This window comes from Eubalaena glacialis, chromosome 1, assembly GCF_028564815.1.
Source record: "Eubalaena glacialis isolate mEubGla1 chromosome 1, mEubGla1.1.hap2.+ XY, whole genome shotgun sequence".
Classification (NCBI taxonomy): Eukaryota; Metazoa; Chordata; class Mammalia; order Artiodactyla; family Balaenidae; genus Eubalaena; species Eubalaena glacialis.
The window spans coordinates 221,287,955-221,307,370 of NC_083716.1; the positions used below are offsets into that span (position 1 = coordinate 221,287,955).

Consider the following 19,416-nt stretch of genomic DNA (forward strand, 5'->3'; position numbering starts at 1 on the left):
CAAGTTCTCCTCATCCATGGAGAACTGAAACCAAGGTTGACTCAGCCCAGTGCACCCAGAATGTTCCCGTAGAGATCTTGAGAGCTCCCTCCAGTTCCTGATACTCTGCCGCAGTGGGGAAGGCGGGAGGGCAGTAACATCCAACCCACGGACATCCTTCCTCTGCTGAGTGCTCTTTCTTTTAAAAAAACAAATTTATTTATTTTTGGCTGCCTTGGGTCTTCGTTGCTGCACGCGGGCTTTCTCTAGTTGCAGCGAGTGGGGGCTACTCTTCCTTGTGGTGCACAGGCTTCTCATTGCGGTGGCTTCTCTTGTTGCGGAGCACGGACTCTAGGCACATGGGCTTCAGTAGTTGTGGCGCGTGGGCTCAGTAGTTGTGGTGCACAGGCTTAGTTGCTCCGTGGCATGTGGGATCTTCCTGGACCAGGGCTCAAACCCATGTCCCCTGCATTAGCAGGCAGATTCTTAACCACTGAGCCACCAGGGAAGCCCTTGCTGAGCGCTCTTGCATCAGGTGACTTGAGAAGGAGTCTGCCACTTCCCTGCCTGCTCTGTGACATCCATTTCAAGACTAGTTTGTTTTTAGATCATATCATTTGTCCCCAGAACTCCTATGACTCCCCTCTTCTTGCTCCATAGTCCTAAGCTATATATGTCTCTGAACAAAGAAAAAACAAAGATTGAGCACTCGTGACCTGCCAGGCACTGGACTAGGCTGTGGGGATGCTGTGGGAGTATCAGGACCAAGCCCCACCTGCATGACACACAGTCCATTCAGAAGGAAAGAGACATCAGCCAAGGCTCCCGTGGATGACTGTGTAAGTGTAGACCATGCAAAGTGCTACCTGCAATATTAGAGTGTTTAATGCGACTTGACCTAGTGTTGAGAACCCAGGGAGGCAAAGGGAAGGGAATAGTAATAATACGAGCAAGCCCTATGCAGCACTTACTATTCTAATCCCTCTACACATAAGTCATGTGATTCTCACAATACCCTTATTAGGTGGGTTCTATTATTATACCCATTTTACAGATGAAGGGAAGGTTAAGGTCAAGGCCACGCAACTGGTTAGTGGCAGAACCAGGATTTAAACCCAGGGAGCCTGGCTCAAGGTCGTATGTGAATCCACTCTGATAAATAGATCAGAGGTGGCTCTCTGGAGACAGATCCCAGAACAGAGAAGAGTCACCTTCCTGCTTTAGATCCGTCCAGAGTAGCGTTGACTGTACACTGTCTTTCCCCTTCCCCAGGTACCCAGACACTGCCCCATTCCCTACTGCATTGTCACTGACAGCAGCTTCAGTGCCTTGAATTGCCAGGGTAGACAGGGAAGGCATTGTGCTACGGGGGCATACAGTCTAGCCCTGGAGAAATCAAGGAAGGCTTCCTGGAGGAGGTCACACCATAACTGAATCCTGAATGACGAGAGGCTGTTTGCCAGGCAGAGGTGTTTGAGGAGGAAGCAACATATGCCAAGGCATGGAGATGAGAGGGAGGGAGAATGGAATGTCTGAGCTACTGCAAGGGGTTCAGGACAAGATGGTCTTGTCCTGACAAGAACGCAACTAAAGTGTTGCCCTCTGTCTGGGAGCCTAAGAGGCCCTGGAAGTGGGTTAGGCAAATACTTGAATGCCTGCCTGTTTCTGTGCTTTTTCTTCCCACCAGAAGCCATAATACAAGCAAATAAACTAACAGCAATGCTATAGATCAATGGAGCCCTAAAAAAAAGTCTTACATTTTGACATTTGACAACAAAATAAAAAAACAGGGCTGATAATGCCCTTGGAAGGTGCAGATTTGACCTTCTGAATCTCTGTCGTGCTCCTCCCTTCTTTTGGTTAAATCTGCTGTTTCCCCAACACCAGCATTCCCGCTAAAACCCATTCTTGGGGGCTTGCCTGGTGGCGCAGTGGTTAAGAATCCGCCTGCCAGTGCAGGGGACACGGGTTCGAGTCCTGGTCAAGGAAGATTCCACATGCCGCGGAGCAACTAAGCCTGTGCGCCACAACTACTGAGCCTGTGCTCTAGAGCCCGTGAGCCACAACTACTGAGCCCACGTACCACAACTACTGAAGCCTGCGCACCTAGAGCCCGTGCTCCGCAACAAGAGAAACCACCGCAATGAGAAGCCTGCGCACCGCAACCAAGAGTAGCCCCGCTGAACACAACTGGAGAAAGCCCGTGCACAGCAACGAAGACCTAACGCGGCCATAAATAAATAAAATAAATAAATTCAAAAAAAAACCCCATTCTTGTTTAGTTCGATCGTTTCCCCATTTTGTTTTATGATATATTGCATAAGAATTGTCCTTTGTTTTTTTTTTTAATAAATTTATTTATTTTACTTATTTATTTTTGGCTGCATTGAGTCTTCGTTGCTGCACGCAGACTTTCTCTAGTTGCAGTGAGCCGGGGTTACTCTTCATTGCAGTGGCTTCTCTTGTTGCAGAGCACGGGCTCTAGGTGCATGGGCTTCAGTAGTCGTGGCTCACAGGCTCTAGAGCATAGGCTCAGTAGTTGTGGCGCATGGGCTTAGTTGCTCCACGGCATGTGGGATCTTCTTGGATCAGGGCTTGAACCCGTGTCCCCTGCATTGGCAGGTGGATTCTTAACCACTGTGCCACCATGGAAGCCCTATCCTTTGTTATTTAATCATCACAAATGCCCTATGTTTGAGCTACACTGCATCCAAAGCCTTTGGTGGGTGAGACTGAGAATTAAACCACCATGTGCATCAATGTTTGTAACAGAAAATGCATTTGGAGTTCTGAAGAACTGACAGTGATCAGTGACATTTTGGAACCCAATTTACAAAAGCAGCTAACTGCGCTGTGCTAGGCGCATTTCTTGGGCCTCACACAAGCGCTTTGGGGTCTTTTCATCACCCCTACTTCACAGGTGAGGACACTGAGGGCCTAAGAAACTTGCCCAAGTCATCGAGCTAGTAAGAAAGATTCAAACCCATGCCATTTGATTCCAGAGACTCTGACTCTGGTGGATTTTTTTTTCTTTTGGCCACGCCACGTGACTTGCGGGATCTTAGTTCCCCGACCAGGGATTGAACCCAGGCCCTCAGCAGTGAAAGCCCTGAGTCCTAACCACTGGACCGCCAGGGAATTTCCCTGGTGGATTTTTTTTTAATCAATTTTATTAAAGTATAATATTCATTCAATAAGACTCATCCTTTTCCTTCACTTTAAAAATTGAGATAATTACAGATTCACACATAGTTGTAAGAAATAATTCAGAGAGATCTCATGTACATTTTACCCACTTTGCCCCAATGGTAACATCTTACAAAATGTTAATATAATACAATATTACAGGGACTTCCCTGGTGGCTCAGTGGATAAGAATCTGCCTGCCAATGCAGAGGACACGGGTTCGATTCCTGGTCCAGGAAGATCCCACATGCCACGGAGCAACTAAGCCCAGGCGCCGCAACTACTGAGCTTGTGCTCTAGAGCCCGCGAGCCACAACTACTGAGCCCGCGTACCACATCTACTGAGCCCGCGTACCACATCTACTGAAGCCTGTGCGCCTAGAGCCCATGCTCTGCAACAAGAGAAGCCACTGCAATGAAGACCCTACGCAGCCAAAAATAAATAGAATTAAATCTTTAAAAAAAATTCAATATTACAACCAGGATTTTTTCCACATTTTTCGGTGGTAAAATATACATAAAATGTACCCTTTTAACCACAATTCTGCAACATTAAGTACATTCACATTATTGTACAACCAACAACCATCACCACCATCTGTTTCCGGAACATTTTTATCATCCCAGACAAAAACTCTGTACCCATTAAATAATAACTCCCCTTTCCCCCTCATCCCCTAGTCCCTGGTAATTATCATTCTACTTTCTGTCTTTATAAATTTGCCTCATATAAGTGGAATCACACAATATTTGTCCTTTTGTGACTGCTTATTTCACTTAGCATGTTTTCAAGGTTCATCCATATGATAGCAATATATCAGAATTTCATTTCTTTTTAAGGCTGAATAATATTCCATTGTATGGATATGCCACATTCATTTATTCATCTGTTGATGGACATTTGAGTTGTTTCCTCCTTTTGGCTATTGTGAAAAGTGTTGGTCTGAACACGGGTGTACAAGTATCTGTTTGAATCTCCACTTTCAACACAACCAGGATAGGACTTCCCTGGTGGCTCAGTGGTTAAGAATCTGCCTGCCAATGCAGGGGACATGGGTTCGATCCCTGGTCCGGGAAGATCCCACATGCCGCGGAGCAACTAAGCCCATGCGCCACAACTACTGAGCCTGTGCTCTAGAACCCATGAGCCACAACTACTGAGCCCACATACTGCAACTACTGAAGCCCACACACCTAGAGCCCGTGTTCTGCAACAAGAGAAGCCACCGCAATGAGAAGCCCGTGCACCACAACGAAGAGTAGCCCCCGCTCGCCGCAACTAGAGAAAGCCCACACGCAGCAATGAAGACCCAATGCAGCCAAAAGTAAAAAAAATTTAAAAAGTACAACCAGCATATTGACCTTGACAAAATCCACTGCTCTTTTTCAGATATCCCCAGTTTTACCTGTACTCATGTGTGTGTATTAAGTTCTGTTCAGTTTGTCATATGTGTAGGTTTGTGTATCCTCCACCAAGGTCAAGATACTGAACAGTTCCAATACCACAAGGATCCTTCAAGTTATCTTTTCAGAATCACACCTACATCCCTCTCCACCCCCGACCTCACCCACCTCTACTGGCTGCAACTTAGTAGTAAAAGGAAAAAAGTAGTAAATCTGACCTTCATTTCCAAAATTTTGTCATTGCAAAAAATGTTATATAATGTAATAGTAAACCATGTAAACTTTTCAGATTGACTTTTTTCACTTAGCATGACTTCCTAGAGATTCATCCAAGTTACTGTGTGTATCAGTAGTTCGTTCCTTTCACTGCTAAGTAGTAATCCATGGTTTGTACTGCAGTTAGTTTTACCATTCTCCTGTTGAATGACATCTAGGCTAATTCTAGTTTTTGGCTATTAGACATAAAGCTGCTATAAACATTCATATACAGGTTTTTGTATGAACACAAGTTTTAATTTCTCTGGGATAAATGTATACCATAGTATATGGTATGAGTACCATAGTATATTCTATGGTATGGATGTCCCGTAGTTTGGTTAACCATTCACCCGTTGAAGGATGGTATGGGTAGTTTCCAGTTTGAGCTATTATGAATAAAACTGCTCTAAAAATTTGTGTACAGGTTTTTGTGTGAACATAAATCATCATTTCTCTGGGGAAAAAAAAAGCCCAGGAGTGCAGTTGCTGAATCATATGGTAGTTGCATCTTTAATTTTTTTTTTTCAAGATTTTTTTGATGTGGACCATTTTTAAAGTCTTTATTGAATTTGTACAATATTGCTTCTGCTTTATGGGGTTTTTTATGTTTGTTTTTTTTTTTGGCCGTGAGGCATGTGAGATCCCAGCTCCCCGACCAGGGATCGAACCCACATCCCCTGCATTGGAAGGCGAAGTCTTAACCACTGGACCGCCAGGGAAGTTCCTGCATCTTTAATTTTTAAAGAAATTTCCAAACTATCTCCAGAGTGGCTGTACCATTTTACATTCCCACCAGCAACATATCAGTGATCAACCTAGTTTCTCCACATCCTCACCAACATTTGGTATTGTGACTATTTTTTATCTTAGCTATTCTGATAGTCGTGTAGTGATATCTCATTATGATTTAATTTGCATTTCCCTAAAGGCTAATGACGCTGAACATCTTTTCATATATTTATTTGCTATCTGTACATCCTGTCTGGTGAAATGAGTGTTCATGACTTTTGTCCATTTCTTTTTTGTTTGGTGTTTTGTTTTGGATTGGTTTTTTTGACCACGCCGCGAGGCTTGTGGGATCTCAGTTCCCGGACCAGGGATTGAACCCGGGCCACAGCAGTGAAAGCACCGAATCCTAACCACTAGACCACCAGGGAACTCCCTGCCCATTTCTAATTGGATTGTTTGGTTTTTCACTCTTGAGTTTTAAGAGATTTCCCTATTTCTGGATACTGGTCTTTTGTCAGATATGTGGTTTGCAAATATTTTCTCTGAATCTTTAGCTTGTCTCTTCATTCTCTTAACAGGGTCCTTCACAGAGCAAAAGTTTTTAATTTTGATGAGGACCAATTCATCATTTTCCCCTTTATAAATCATGCTTTTATAAGTGTCAAGTCCAACAAATCTTTGTCTAGTCCTAGATCCTGAAGATTTTCTCCAATTTTTTTTTTTTTTGGCCTCGCCAAGTGGCTTGCAGATCTTCGTTCCCCAACCAGGAATGGAACCCAAGCCACGGCAGTGAAAGCGCTGAGTCCTAACCACTGGACCACCAGGGAATTCCCTCTCCTACTTTTTTTCTAAAAGCTTTACAGTTTTAAATTTACATTTAAGTCTGTGATCCATTTTGAGCAAATCGGGCTTCATGCAATTTCACCCTACGCATGCAGAGTTTAGTATTCAGCAACAACTCCAGATCCGAGGGGACCACTATGCAGATTTCTGGAGCTCTGGCTCATGTAGACACTCTGCCCAGAAACCTCTGCTCTTAACCGTTACACATACTGCCTCTTCTGTAAGGCAGAGGTTGTGCAGGGTATTGATCAGTCATTAATCAGTTATACTCACCGAGTTCCTAACTACAGGGAAGGCCCACAAAAGATGCAAAGAGGAAGACATCTGTCTTAGTCAGGGTTCTCCAGAGAAACAGAACCAATGAAAATATAGATGATAGATAGATGATAGATAGATAATAAGGAATTGGCTCATGCGAGGATAGAGGCCAAGAAGTCCCAAGATTTGCAAGCTGGAGAGCCAATGGCATATATAATCCCAGTCCGAGTCTGAAGGCCTGAGAAACAGGTGGGCCAATGGTGTAAGTTCTAGTCCAACCCAAGTCTGAAGACAGGAGAAGATCAGTGTCCTGGTTCAAAAGCAGTCCTCAGGGAGAGAGAATTCTCCCTTACTCAGCCTTTTGTTCTCTTCAGGTCTTCAACTGGTTGGATGATACACCATTAGGGAGGGAAATCAGATTTACTTAGTCTACTGATTAAAATATTAATCTCCTCCAAAAACACCCTCACAGACATACCCAGAATGTTTGACCAAATTACTGGGCACCCCATGGCCCAGTGAAACTGACACAAAAAATTAAACCATCACAGCATCCTACCCCAGCACCACCCCACAGCCACCACCACGTGAGTCCAAGGTAGCGACTGCAAACCTGTGTAAACCCTAGAGGTCAAGGATGGTGACCGTACCTCGAGCAACAGGATTGCACAGTGAGAGACAAACCCCAGTGCTGCTCCCTCCTCTCTGACCCGCCATTCACCCCCCTACCCATACCCACACCTCTCCTGTCCCTCCAGCCTCTTCAATCAGCCAGGAGCCAAGAAATTGGCTGCCTCCCCCCACCCTGGTTTCCTAAGCTTTGGCTCAAGTTTTTGACTCAACATGGGGATACATCATATCCCAGATCAGGTCTGGATGTGAGAACCTGTCCCAATTTTCTCTGAGTCCTGAAGTCGCAGACTTTGGAGTTGGAAACCCCATGACAATTCAAGGTCTGAATCTTCTTGGCAGAAAAGAAAGGCTACAGGGCATGGCAGGGAGAAAACTCTGAGGGAGGTAAGTGGGGGGATAAAGGAGCTGGCAGCTGGCAAGGAGAAGAGATTGGGAGCTGTAAGGGTCTAGAGGTAATAGATTGGTCACCCTCAAGTGGAATCCAGCCCGTAGAAATGTATGTTTAGATTACACAATATTTTCAAAAAATTTTAGCCTAGTATTCAAAAAGCATATGTTGCATACATTTTCCAGCATCCTTGACAAGTCAGAGGACATGGTGACAGTGGACCCACATTTCCACATGACAATTGGCTGGAACTCTGTAAGCACTGCCCTCTTCAGACAGAGTTTATGACCTTTGTTTTGCTACAGTCCACCACTCCCTATTACCGTACCCACCCCCGCAACTGAGGCTTAGCATCTTTTGTCATTCAGCACTGAGCTGGCACTATTTTTCACTTTTTTTTTTTGGCTGCACTGCGGCAGCATACAGAACTTCCCCAACCAGGGATCAAACCCGTGCCCCCTGCAGTGGAAGCACGGAGTCTTAACCACTAAATCACCAGGGAAGTCCAGAGCTGGCACTATTTTTCTCATTCCCAACCTGTCTCATAGTTCATCTTACCTGCCTGGCCTCCTTGGACACCTAAACTTTTAACCACTTAGCTAGTCTGAGCCCTTCCTTTAACAGAAGAAACAAGATCAGAGACAGGACATGATCTGGTGACAATGTCAAGTGGATCGGTGGCAGAACAAGGACCAGAATTCCAGCCCTTTTCTCCTGAGGATCTCTTTGGCCTGAATCTTCAATGCATGTCCCTGTGGCCGTGCCTGGAAGGTCTTTTCCTCTGAGGCACTCAGTGGGAAACTGAGGTCGAGGTAGGCATCAGAACTCCCTTCCTCCCATTAGGCCAACCACTGGCCATGGGACTCAGGAATGAAAAGGAGAAGGGTCTGACTGTGCAGGGTGAGAGAAGGGGGAGGCAGGGGGCAGTCACGTGATCTAGACATGAATGCCCAAGTGGTAGGAAGTGTCTGAAATCAGAGCTAACTTGGGACGCACACAACTCGGGGAGCCTGGAAGGGAGCCAGAGGAGTTGTGGGACTCAGGCCAGGAGGGGAACAAATGGCCATACTGTGGTCACCCAGACCCTTCCACCAGAGCCGGCCACTTCTGCCTTTGGAAAGTGTTTCACAATGCTCCGTGTGTGTGAGGACAGCCCAGCTCAGCTGAGGATGGGTGAGAGGGTGTGGACTCACGCACTCACCAGCACCCAGAGAGGAAGCGTGGCCAGAAGGGCTGCCCAGCACACCACTTGTGCAGAGTGCCTGAGTCTGCGGTCCTCATGACAGGTGAGTGGCCCCCTCCAGGGACAGAGCCTGAATGGGGGTGGGGGGGGAGAGTCAGGGGGGCAAGGACACCAGCCTGGGGCTGGGTTCTTCACATCCCCAAGGGCAGAGTGCCCCCTTGCCTCATCTCTGTGGATCTGGAGCTCCTGGAGCTTCCTTGGCTGCTGGAGGTGGCACGGATGAGGCCAAGGGGCACACACGGCAGGGCCAGCTTTCCCTCCTCAGAACCCATGTCCCTCTCCACATCCTCCGTGACGAGAGAGATCTGGGTCTGGGAATCTCTGCACTCACATGGAAGGAGGGTAATCCTGAAGGCCCCGCTTCTCACACATCTTCTGTAATGTTTGGTCCGGGGTGGAGGCGGTGGACCCAAGATGGGAGTCAAGGAGGCCTCCTGTTCAGTTGGGCCTTCATTTCTCCACTTTGCCAAGAGGAGGTGGGGGAAGAGGACAGATGGCTTTAATCCTGGGCCACCAGAAAGAGGCAGGTCACTCACCAAGGCTCATGGGACCCCTTGCAGGTGACACGGGCCCCCCAAAGCTCAGTAGGACCAGATATGGCTCCATCTCCAGCCCACCCAACCCAGGGTTACAGCAAGAGCCTCCCGGAGGGACCTACCTGAGCAAGAAGATCCCCATCCCAGATGCAAAACCGGTGAGAATGCTGGAAACTTCCTGGGGTCTTTCAGGATGGACAAGATCATATGGGATCTCACAGGGGGAGGGGGGTCTCCTGCAGACCACGGCAAGTCCCTTCCAGCTCTGAGCAGCAGTGATGGACAATGGCAACTGCTGCCCTCCTGCTTCTGTCCCCAGTGCTTAGCTGGGGCACTTAATATTTGTCTAAAAATTACCAAGTGGCTTTCTAGATGAATCTCAGCTTTCCTAGGAAGGGAAAGGGACCTGGGGTGAATTCCGGTTGGAGCCTCAAGGATTTGTTGTAACATTTAAGGAAAGGACGCAGACAAGGGCATCGGGAGATGTGGAGCCTGCCGGCTGGCTTCTAAGAGAGTATCACCCTGCATTCCCAGAATCTTTAGCAGATGCCCAGGCTGCCAGGCCAACCCCCGGAATAGGGGTGGGGAGACCCTAGGCTCAGTGGGCTCCAGAGAGGAGGCCCTGTGGTCTGAGAAGGGACTGGGCAGGGAGGAGCTGGCCCAGGGAGGCCTGACCCAGGAAAGCTCCCCTCTGGGCTCTAAGGATCTGCTGACTCAGGGCCTGCCTGAGGACGTCTGGTCAAGTGTAGACCACAGAACCTGACCAATCCAGAAAGCTGATCTGCCGTGACTCAGCAAATCCCGACTTCCTCCCACCCCCTGTGCTCCACTAACCCCCCCCACCCCCTCCACCCCCAGGGTGGCAGCTCCAGGAATGGGGAATGGAGGGCAGGGCTGGCCAGCCTGGGCCCATGAGCCCAGAGGGGCTCACCTGGGGGCTGGCCACGGCCAGCTGTCCCCAACCTTGTGTCCAAGACCCCTTACTCCACTTCCCTCCACAGGGCGCATTCAGCCTGCGGAAGCTGTGGGCCTTCACGGGGCCCGGCTTCCTTATGAGCATCGCTTTCCTGGACCCAGGAAACATCGAGTCGGATCTTCAGGCTGGGGCTGTGGCTGGATTCAAAGTGATTGAGTCGGGGCACGGTGGGGAGGGGGTGACCAGGCTAAGTGGGTGGAGACCCCCAGCTTGCCACGTTTCCCCAGAGTGGCGTGCATGGCCAGTGTTCCTGGGAACAGGTGTTAAGTTCACGTGGACCACAAAAGCGTCCCCAAGGCAACCCTGCGGGAGTGGAGGGAGTCTTCTAGCTCCGTCTCCCCCATTTGCTCCCCAGAGGGTGTCCTTGGTTAGAGGGTCCCAGCAGCTCAGGGCTTATCAGAGACTGGTCCCTCTGGCTGACGGTCTCTCCCTGGCTTCTCACAGCTGCTCTGGGTACTGCTGTGGGCCACCGTGTTGGGCTTGCTCTGCCAGCGACTTGCTGCCCGGCTGGGCGTGGTGACAGGCAAGGACTTGGGCGAGGTCTGCCATCTCTACTACCCTAAGGTGAGCTTGGTGCACCTGGACAGGAAGCCCCTGGAGAGGTGACTTGCCCAAGGTGAAAAGCAGGTGGGCATTGGCTCGGGATAATCATTGGCTGCGGTGGACACTGGGGACTTGGCTGTCGTCACTGTCCAGGCAGACAAACAGAAATTACGCCACTAGATATTTCAAAGGTATCTAATGCAGGGATGTAGTCACAAAGGTGTTGAAAGAGCTGAAGGAGCAAGGGAAGGAGGTGTTACCCAGAGATCAGAAAGCTGCTGGACAGGAGCCCAGGGGCAATCATTCGCTGCCAAGCTTCTAGAAACATTGCCGCCACTGCTGACTGGAGCCCATATTGCCTGGTGCCCTTGCTGGTGCCAGCTCCAGAAGCGGGGGGTAAAAATGATGTCTCCCTGCCTTTCCACTTCCTTTAACTATTTCCTACTGTTGACCTAAAACAAATAGACTGCTAGATATTTCTCCAGCAAAGATGGGCTTATTCAGGATCAGCAGAGAATCATAACTGGGGAGTCTGCAGCCATGGGGAGCCACGTGCAAGTCTCCACACGGCAAAGGGAGGAGAACACTTTTATGGAGGGGAAAGGGAAGTTGGGAGGCCGATAGTAAACAGAGAGTCCATGGCTTTTCAGTGGCTGAGTCCTTGCCGGGGAATGAAGAGGAGTCTTTCTTCTTCCTGTTGGGCTCTGCTATCTTCGCAGGGCGTGGGAGCTTCCCCTTCTCATCTCCCGACTCTATTTAATTGAAGTTTCTGTTGATTAATTTTACACCATGAAAACCTAACTGGAAGCCCGCTCCCGACTCTATTTAATTGAAGTTTCTGTTGATTAATTTTACACCATGAAAACCTAACTGGAAGCCCGCTGGCAAGGCCGACTTGCAAATGTAGTTTGCAGGCTTCCAGCCCAGGAGTATAGAGCCAGGTACAGAAAGGTCAGTCAGTGTAGGGCTGAGACAACAGACAAATAATTGGTCCAGCCTTAATGACGGGATTACCTCCCCCTAGGTGCCCCGCATCCTTCTCTGGCTGACCATCGAGCTAGCCATCGTGGGCTCAGACATGCAGGAAGTCATTGGCACAGCTATTGCATTCAATCTGCTCTCAGCTGGACGGTACTCCGGAGGGGCCCCAGCTCTTCAGTCCAGGGCTGGGCACAGCTGCTTCTTCCTCCCCAGGCCTTCTATTTCCCTGCGTCCACTTCATCCTCCAGTCACCTCTGATTCAGAGCTATTGCCCAATTTGCCAGATGGGGAAATGGAGACCCAGATATGTAAAGTGACTTGTCTCAAATCACCCAGATGTCAGCACCATGCAGCCTTCAGGACTGCAGCCCCAAGCTCCCTACCATGCTGGTCCTCCACACAGCTTGGCCCTTCCTAGCGCGTATGCGCCATTTTCCCGTCTCTAGCACACTCCCACTCCCCTCTCCCTTAGCTGTCTGGGGCCACTTGAGTGCCTGCTCCCGGGAGGCCCCATTCTACAGTCTCCAGCCCTGAGAAGGGAGTTCCAGACTCCTGGACCGGGCGGGGCTGACGCAGGCCACTCTGGTTTCAGAATCCCACTCTGGGGTGGTGTCCTCATCACCATCGTGGACACATTCTTCTTCCTCTTCCTCGATAACTATGGTGGGTGTGCCTCTCATCCCATAGGGGACTTGGCGAGGGAGGGGACTGGCAATGAATGTAGGAGCTGACTGATGCTCTGCTGAATTGGGAGAAGTGCTCCTAGCAACCTCACTCTGACTGTATGGCCTTGAGCAAGTTACTTAGACTTCTGTTTCTTCATCTATAACATGCGGATAATGGCACAGAGGCCACAGGGCTGTGGCGAGGCTTCACTGAGCACTATATGTTAAGCGCTTGGCACAGTGCCTGGAACAAAGTGCTCAAGATACCAGCCATTAATAATTGCTTATGTTACAATTTTGGTTTTTTGGCTCTGCCCCTTTGTTCTCCCCCTAGGGTTGCGGAAGCTGGAAGCCTTTTTTGGATTTCTTATTACCATTATGGCCTTGACCTTCGGCTATGAGGTGGGAAGCCGTACCATGTCCCCACACCAAGGCCACCCCACTCTGCCCCCTGCAGAGCCTGAGGGGAGGGGGGGAGCGGACCTTAGCCATGCTCCCTAGCAGCCACGGTTGGGGTGGAGGGTGAGAATGGCTGCTCAGGGGTGGAGCGGAGCCTGACGAGGCTCCTCTCCACAGTATGTGGTGGCACGTCCTGCTCAGGGAGCACTTCTTCGGGGCCTGTTCCTGCCCTTGTGCCCTGGCTGCGGCCAGCCCGAGCTGCTGCAGGCCGTGGGCATCATTGGCGCCATCATCATGCCCCACAACATCTACCTGCACTCAGCCCTGGTCAAGGTGAGCAGACTGGAGAGCAGGGAGACATGCTCTCTCCCTAAGAGCCACACTGGCTCCGCCCCCAAGGCTGGAGCCCCGCCCCTTTGGCTCCCAAATGTGAATTTAGGAGGGAAGTGAATCACTCTTTATTCAATATATAATAATAGAGGGTCTACTGTGTGCTGGGAGCTGGGGGTCAGTGATGAAAAGACAGATAAGTCCTCTGCCTTCTTTGAGCATGCATTCTAGTAGGAGAGACAGACCATGTGCAAGTAAACAATAAAGGAAAGAAATGGATTGTGAAAGGTGCTCTGAAGGAAACAAAACAGAGAAGTATGATGGAGAATGACTGAGGAGGGGGCTCCTTTAGAAAAGGAGTCAGCAAAGGCCTTTGAAACATGAAGGATGGGAAGGAAGACCAGGGGAGAAGAGATTCTAAGCAGAGCGACTGGCAAGTGCAAAGGCCCTGAGGCAGAAACAAAGGCCTATCCCAGACGGCCATGTAGGGGGCTTTAGAAAGAACTGGGGTTTGGGGGGAACATAGGTAGAGGTGTGAGGGTAGAGAATGTTGGGATGACTCTGAGGGACTTTGGTGCTTCCCTCCCTTTGACTTTCATAGTCTCGAGAGATAGACCGGGCCCGCCGGGCAGACATCCGAGAAGCCAACATGTACTTCCTGATTGAAGCCGCCATCGCCCTGTCTGTCTCCTTCTTCATCAACCTCTTTGTTGTGGCTGTCTTTGGGCAAGCCTTCTACCAGCAAACCAACCAGGCTGCGGTGAGGCACACCCCATATGCACATGCCCTTCAGGCTTTGCTGGGGACTCCAAACAGCGCAGCTAAGCCCTTCGAGTCTCTGTCCTGCATTCCAGGCACTGGTAGGGGAGGGAGTCTGCGACCCTGGCCTCTGGCTGGGAGCCCCTTCCCCACCGCACTGGGGAGACACGCCACATGTAGGCTTGCATGTGGTCAGCCCCTCGCCAGGGGCTACAAGGCACAGACGTCCAGGGGAGGTGATTGGGGGGAGGAGCTGAGTCTTGGAGGATCCAGCATTCCAGTTGCACCTTCAAGGATGGGCAGGATTTGCCCAGCAAACTGCAGGGAGGGCATTCTGGGAGGGGGTGCCTGCCTAAGCATGAGCGTGGGGTTAGGGATATGCAGGCAGTAAATTTCTTTTCTTGAGTTTCTAGTGATAATCTTCAGTATTAGTAGATAAACTGTCATTCATTCAGCAAAGATTTACTGAGCATTTGTTATGTATCAGCCAGTGTCTTAGGCCCTAGGGATACAGCAGTCAATGATACAGAGACCTTGCCCTCTTGCAGATTAAATTCGGAGGCAGTGAGCAAACAGGAAACAAATCAACCAATCAGTTGATCGGTTTCAAAGGAAAATATGAACGATGTTGTGAAGGAAATAAAGGGGGTGATGAAACATAATTGGGGGTGTGGTGAGGGAGGGACTACTACATTAGGCCAGGTGGTCAGGAGAGGCCTCTTGGAGGAGGTGACATTTGAGCGGACTCTGAAAGCTAAGGAGCCGGCCAGCTCCTCCCTGGCTCTCTGGGATCTGGGACTGTGCCTGTCTCAGTTTTTGAGTGAGTCTCTGTCCCAAGGCTCTAACAACTGCTAGCCAGTGTTGGGCGCTTACTGAACGCTGACAGGGTTGGGTGGGGATGGGACAGACTGGCCAAGCCTCCGGGGACATGGGCACTGCCACTGCCTTGCTGTGTGACCTTGTGAGGTCATAGCCCTCCCTGGGTCTCTGCTCCTTAGCATAAGGACAGAGGTCTAAATAGGATGGCAAACCGCAGTAACACATTGCCTTTGAGACCAGCCGAGTCACAGAGCTGTGGGAAGTGGGTCCCATGTAAGGGAGAAGGGCCTGTGGGGCAGCTTGAGTCACTGCCGGCCAATTGTCTCTCTGTGGTAATGCCAGCTCTTACAATCCAAGAGCAGCTGGAAACCAGGGTCTCATGTTAAATCTTCTCATTTGTAAATGTTGTCAACCAATTCACACTAAAGAAAAAAAAATTTGTTAGCCAAACAAAATATGTCTGGCTGGATGCAGCCCGCAGGCCACCAGTTTTCAACCCTTGGTCAAGGCTTGGAGGTCTGATTTTCTAACACTGAGTGTGCGCTTCACATCTCCTTCCTACTGCCCGGTGCCCGCAGTTCAACGTCTGTGCTAACAGCAGCCTCCACGACTACGCCAAGATCTTCCCCATGAACAACCTTACAGTGGCGGTGGACATTTACCAAGGAGTAAGCGCGAGGCAGGGCGGGCATGGAAGGGCTCTATCCAGCGGGGCTCCTCGCCACGCCCACCTCAGGGGCAGAGCCTGCGTGAGAAGGGGCGGGTCCATGGGTCTGACCACACCCCTCCCTCCAGGGCGTGATCCTGGGCTGCCTCTTTGGCCCCGCAGCCCTCTACATCTGGGCGGTGGGTCTGCTGGCCGCCGGGCAGAGCTCCACCATGACCGGCACCTACGCGGGACAGTTTGTGATGGAGGTGGGGCTGGGTGGGGCTGGGGCGGGCCGGGGCGGGCAGGGGTCTGAGGACAAGGCACACTACTCGGGGCTCGGACGTCCGCTTCCTTGATCCTTAAGGCAGCCCAACGGGTGCCCTTATAAGCCCCACTTTACAGATGAGAAAACTGAGATTCAGCGAGGTGAGGCCCGAGACTGCAGACCCAGGACTAATAGGAGCCTTTTCTCCAACACGGTTTAGTCTTCAGCAATCAGCTGCGGGAGGGGAACCCCCCGAGGGGAACCCCCCCCTAATTTCCCCCCATCTATCCTCTCACCACCAACTATGGACAGAGCTGCCCCCATTTCAAAGATGGAAAAACAGAGTTTTCCTCCAGGCATGAGATGGGCTGAGGGAGGATAGAGGGTCCCTCCCTTGGAACGCAGTCCTGCACCCCACCACCAAGGTGCCCACCCCACCCCCCAGGGCTTCCTGAAGCTGCGGTGGTCACGCTTTGCCCGAGTCCTGCTCACTCGCTCCTGTGCCATCCTGCCCACCATGCTCGTGGCAGTCTTCAGGGACCTCCGGGACCTGTCAGGCCTCAACGACCTGCTCAACGTGCTGCAGAGCCTGCTGGTGAGCCAGCGGGCCCTATCACCTCCTTCCCCCTGTGGAGCCAAACAAGAACCACAGCAATCCCCCTACGGAGCCTCCCCTACCTCCCAGGCACTATTCTAAACACACCTTATCTACAAGCCTCATGTACTCCCCACAGCCACCCCAGGGGGTAGGAACCACCATTATCCCCATTTTGCAGATGGGAAAACTGATGCATGCAGTTAAGTGACCAGTGGCAGAGCTGGGATACAAGCTCAGGCAGCCTGGGGCCAGAGCCCCCAAACACATTCTCCTGCTTTGGAGCCCCTACAACCCTGGAAGGCATAGAAGTGGAGAAATTGAGGCTCAGAGTGGTTAGGGGACTTTCCCAAGGGTGCACAGTGAGGCAGAGGGTGACTGGAGCCCCGGCCTGCTCCTCCCCTCCTTACTGTATTCTAAGGGCAGGGTCCCTCAGCCCTCTCCTCCCAATTCTCCCCAGCTTCCCTTCGCTGTGCTGCCCATCCTCACGTTCACCAGCATGCCCACCCTGATGCAGGAGTTTACCAATGGCCCGTGAGTACTCCCCAACCCCAGCACTGGACTTACATTACCACACTTGATCCTCACAACCACCAAGAGGTAGGAATTCCCATTATTCCCACTATCCGGATAAGGTCAGAGAGGTTAAGAAACTTGCCCAGGTCACACAGCTAGCTAGCAAGTGGAGGAGCCAGGACTGGAATCCTGGGCCAGGGGCTGTTTCTAGAGCTTGAGCTCCTCCCCCTCACCTCAGACTCTGCTTTTGCCAAATCCTGCCAGTGTGGTGCCTGGAGGGCCCAGGAGGCAGAAGTTGGCCAGGGGTCTGCTCCAGGGCCCACAGCCCTGGGAAGCTGGCTTTGTGTATCCACCCCCCACCTTAGCTCCAGGCTGGCTGTGGGCACTGGAGGAGATGTAGCCAATCCTGAGCCTCCCTCTTGTGCCCAAGGGTGAGCAAGGCCTGCACTTCTTCCATCATGGTGCTGATCTGTGCCATCAACCTCTACTTTGTGGTCAGCTACTTGCCCAGCCTACCCCACCCTGCCTACTTCAGCCTTGTGGCACTGCTGGCCGCAGTCTACCTGGGCCTCACCACCTACCTGGTACTGTTGGGTCAGCGGGCGCCTTGGGGATGGGGGAGGCAAGGAGAGGAGACAACAGATGGAGGGCTTAGGGGAGATGCACTGGGGCTTCCCCAAAGGTCTTGTCCTCTCCCCTACTCATGGTCACCACTCCTCCAGGCCTGGACCTGTCTCATCACCCATGGAGCCACCCTTCTGGCCCACGGTTCCCACCAACACTTTCTGTATGGGCTTCCTGAAGAGGATCAGGAGGAGAAGACCTCTGGATGAGCTCCCACCCAGGGCACGGCCGAGGGTGGAATGAGTGGGGCAGACTGGCCTGCTGGACCAGTGGGGGGCGGGGGCGGTGTGTGGAGGCAGCAAGATGGAGTTCTGGAAGCAGGCCAACCCTGGTTCTGTAGGGACCCGCTGTCTCCTAGTTTGGACAAGTGATTAACCTCCGGATCTCAGTGTTCTCAACTATAAAATGGGGACACCAACCTTGCAACGGACATAAATAAAGCACTTTAACGCAGAGCCTGGCACTTGAGACTTCAAAAAAAAAAACATTCCTAAAGTATTTATTGAGCACCTATAGGACTGACCTGACAGACCAACCCAATTGGGGGTGGGACACAGGCTCCAAACTGGTACTTAAAATAGAGTCTGAAAATGATAAATAAATGCTAATTCACTTCTTATCCAAAAGAGCAGGGAAACGGAAACAGGAAAGCACAAAATCCCTGAACCATCAAGAATAGTCCCCCTCCCCGAAGGTCTGCCTCGCTCCTACTCTCGCTGGAGTGGGCTCAGCCTTTCTGTTCCACCTGAAACCCCTTTTCCAGGCAGTAAAACAGAAGCGCGGTTCTCCCCTCTTCGGGCGCCAAGTCCTAAGGAACCCAAGAGTCGATGCCTCTGAGGGCCAATTCCTTTGCCATTTCCCCAGGGGACCAGGCGGCCGGGACTCCCACGCCGCACAGTTAACGCTCCCTGGGCGTTGACTCCCAGCTCCCCCTAGGGGCAGGGACGATCCCGAGCGCCGGGACTCCCCGCCTCCAAAGAGGAGGCGGCTGTCACTCGGGCCTCGCGCCCGGGGGCCTCGGAATCCGCCCAGGCGGGAAGGTGGGGTGAGCTCTGTGGGCGGGGAACCCCCTCGGCCGCAGGGAGCGGCCCGGCGCCCTTTCGCCCCTTAAAGGGACTGCACTTTACAGACGCTCCCTGGGCTGTTTCTAGGCTCCCCCAAGTCCCTCCTGCCTCTTCCCGTCCCTCGGACCCCAGCCCCGGAGCTGTGGCGAGCGGCGGCGAGGAGGGGCCGCCAGCCCTTTCCCCTAGATTGAGCTTGGAGTGGGCGCTGTGCCTGGAAGCACCCCCGATTTCCCGGGGATGCGGCGGGGCAGGCAGCTGGGCTCCGCGCTCTGGTTGAGGCGCTTGTTTATGAGAAGAATTTCCTCTTTCTTAAAAGGGCAACGAAACAAGTGGGGCCCTCTAAGAGGGAGGGGATGGGACAGGTCTGGCTCACCCGAGCAACGGCGGAGAGGTACCTGGGCTAGAACGCCGCCCAATCTCCTTTTCCCGTCTTGTCCCTGGAGAAGATGGTGCCCCTGCGAACTCAAAGAGAGGATGAATGGGGGCCAGGTAGCGGAGAAACGGGAGACCCCTTTCCTGTTTCCCTGAGGTGCCCCCAGCTGTACCCCCTGCCCACCCCTCTGGTCAATTCTCTAGGCATTAGTTGGGCGCCAACCCTGTGTTGGACGTGGGGAAGGGAGGCACAGTCTCGAATTAAAGATGTCAGCTCTCTAGGAGCTCACACTGGGTTGGGGGGAACCTAAGTAAATGACAACAGAACACTGAGGATCGGAAGTGTGCGTCAGGCACACCTGCAAAGAATGAGGCAAGACCCACAGAAGAGAAACTCCTGGA

General features: G+C 51.5%; 1 protein-coding gene across 1 annotated transcript; it reads left to right on the top strand.

The window, feature by feature from the left end:
- The first annotated feature begins 8,895 nt into the window (after positions 1–8,895).
- SLC11A1 (solute carrier family 11 member 1) lies at positions 8,896–17,863 on the top strand. Its single transcript, XM_061204980.1, has 15 exons — positions 8,896–8,964; positions 9,482–9,615; positions 10,459–10,581; positions 10,878–10,997; positions 12,001–12,107; positions 12,550–12,620; positions 12,957–13,024; positions 13,199–13,354; positions 13,953–14,111; positions 15,508–15,597; positions 15,725–15,844; positions 16,289–16,438; positions 16,899–16,972; positions 17,385–17,538; positions 17,677–17,863. Exons 1-15 carry the CDS (start codon positions 8,958–8,960, stop codon positions 17,785–17,787), a joined length of 1,644 nt encoding a protein of 547 aa, XP_061060963.1. The 5' UTR covers positions 8,896–8,957; the 3' UTR covers positions 17,788–17,863.
- The last annotated feature ends 1,553 nt before the right edge of the window (positions 17,864–19,416 follow it).

Excerpts from the sequence above, each read along its gene's own strand:
- SLC11A1 (XM_061204980.1), top strand. Across the intron at positions 12,108-12,549 it reads AATCTGCTCTCAGCTGGACG|AATCCCACTCTGGGGTGGTG; the intron begins GTACTCCGGAGG and ends CTCTGGTTTCAG. Across the intron at positions 16,973-17,384 it reads CAGGAGTTTACCAATGGCCC|GGTGAGCAAGGCCTGCACTT; the intron begins GTGAGTACTCCC and ends CTTGTGCCCAAG.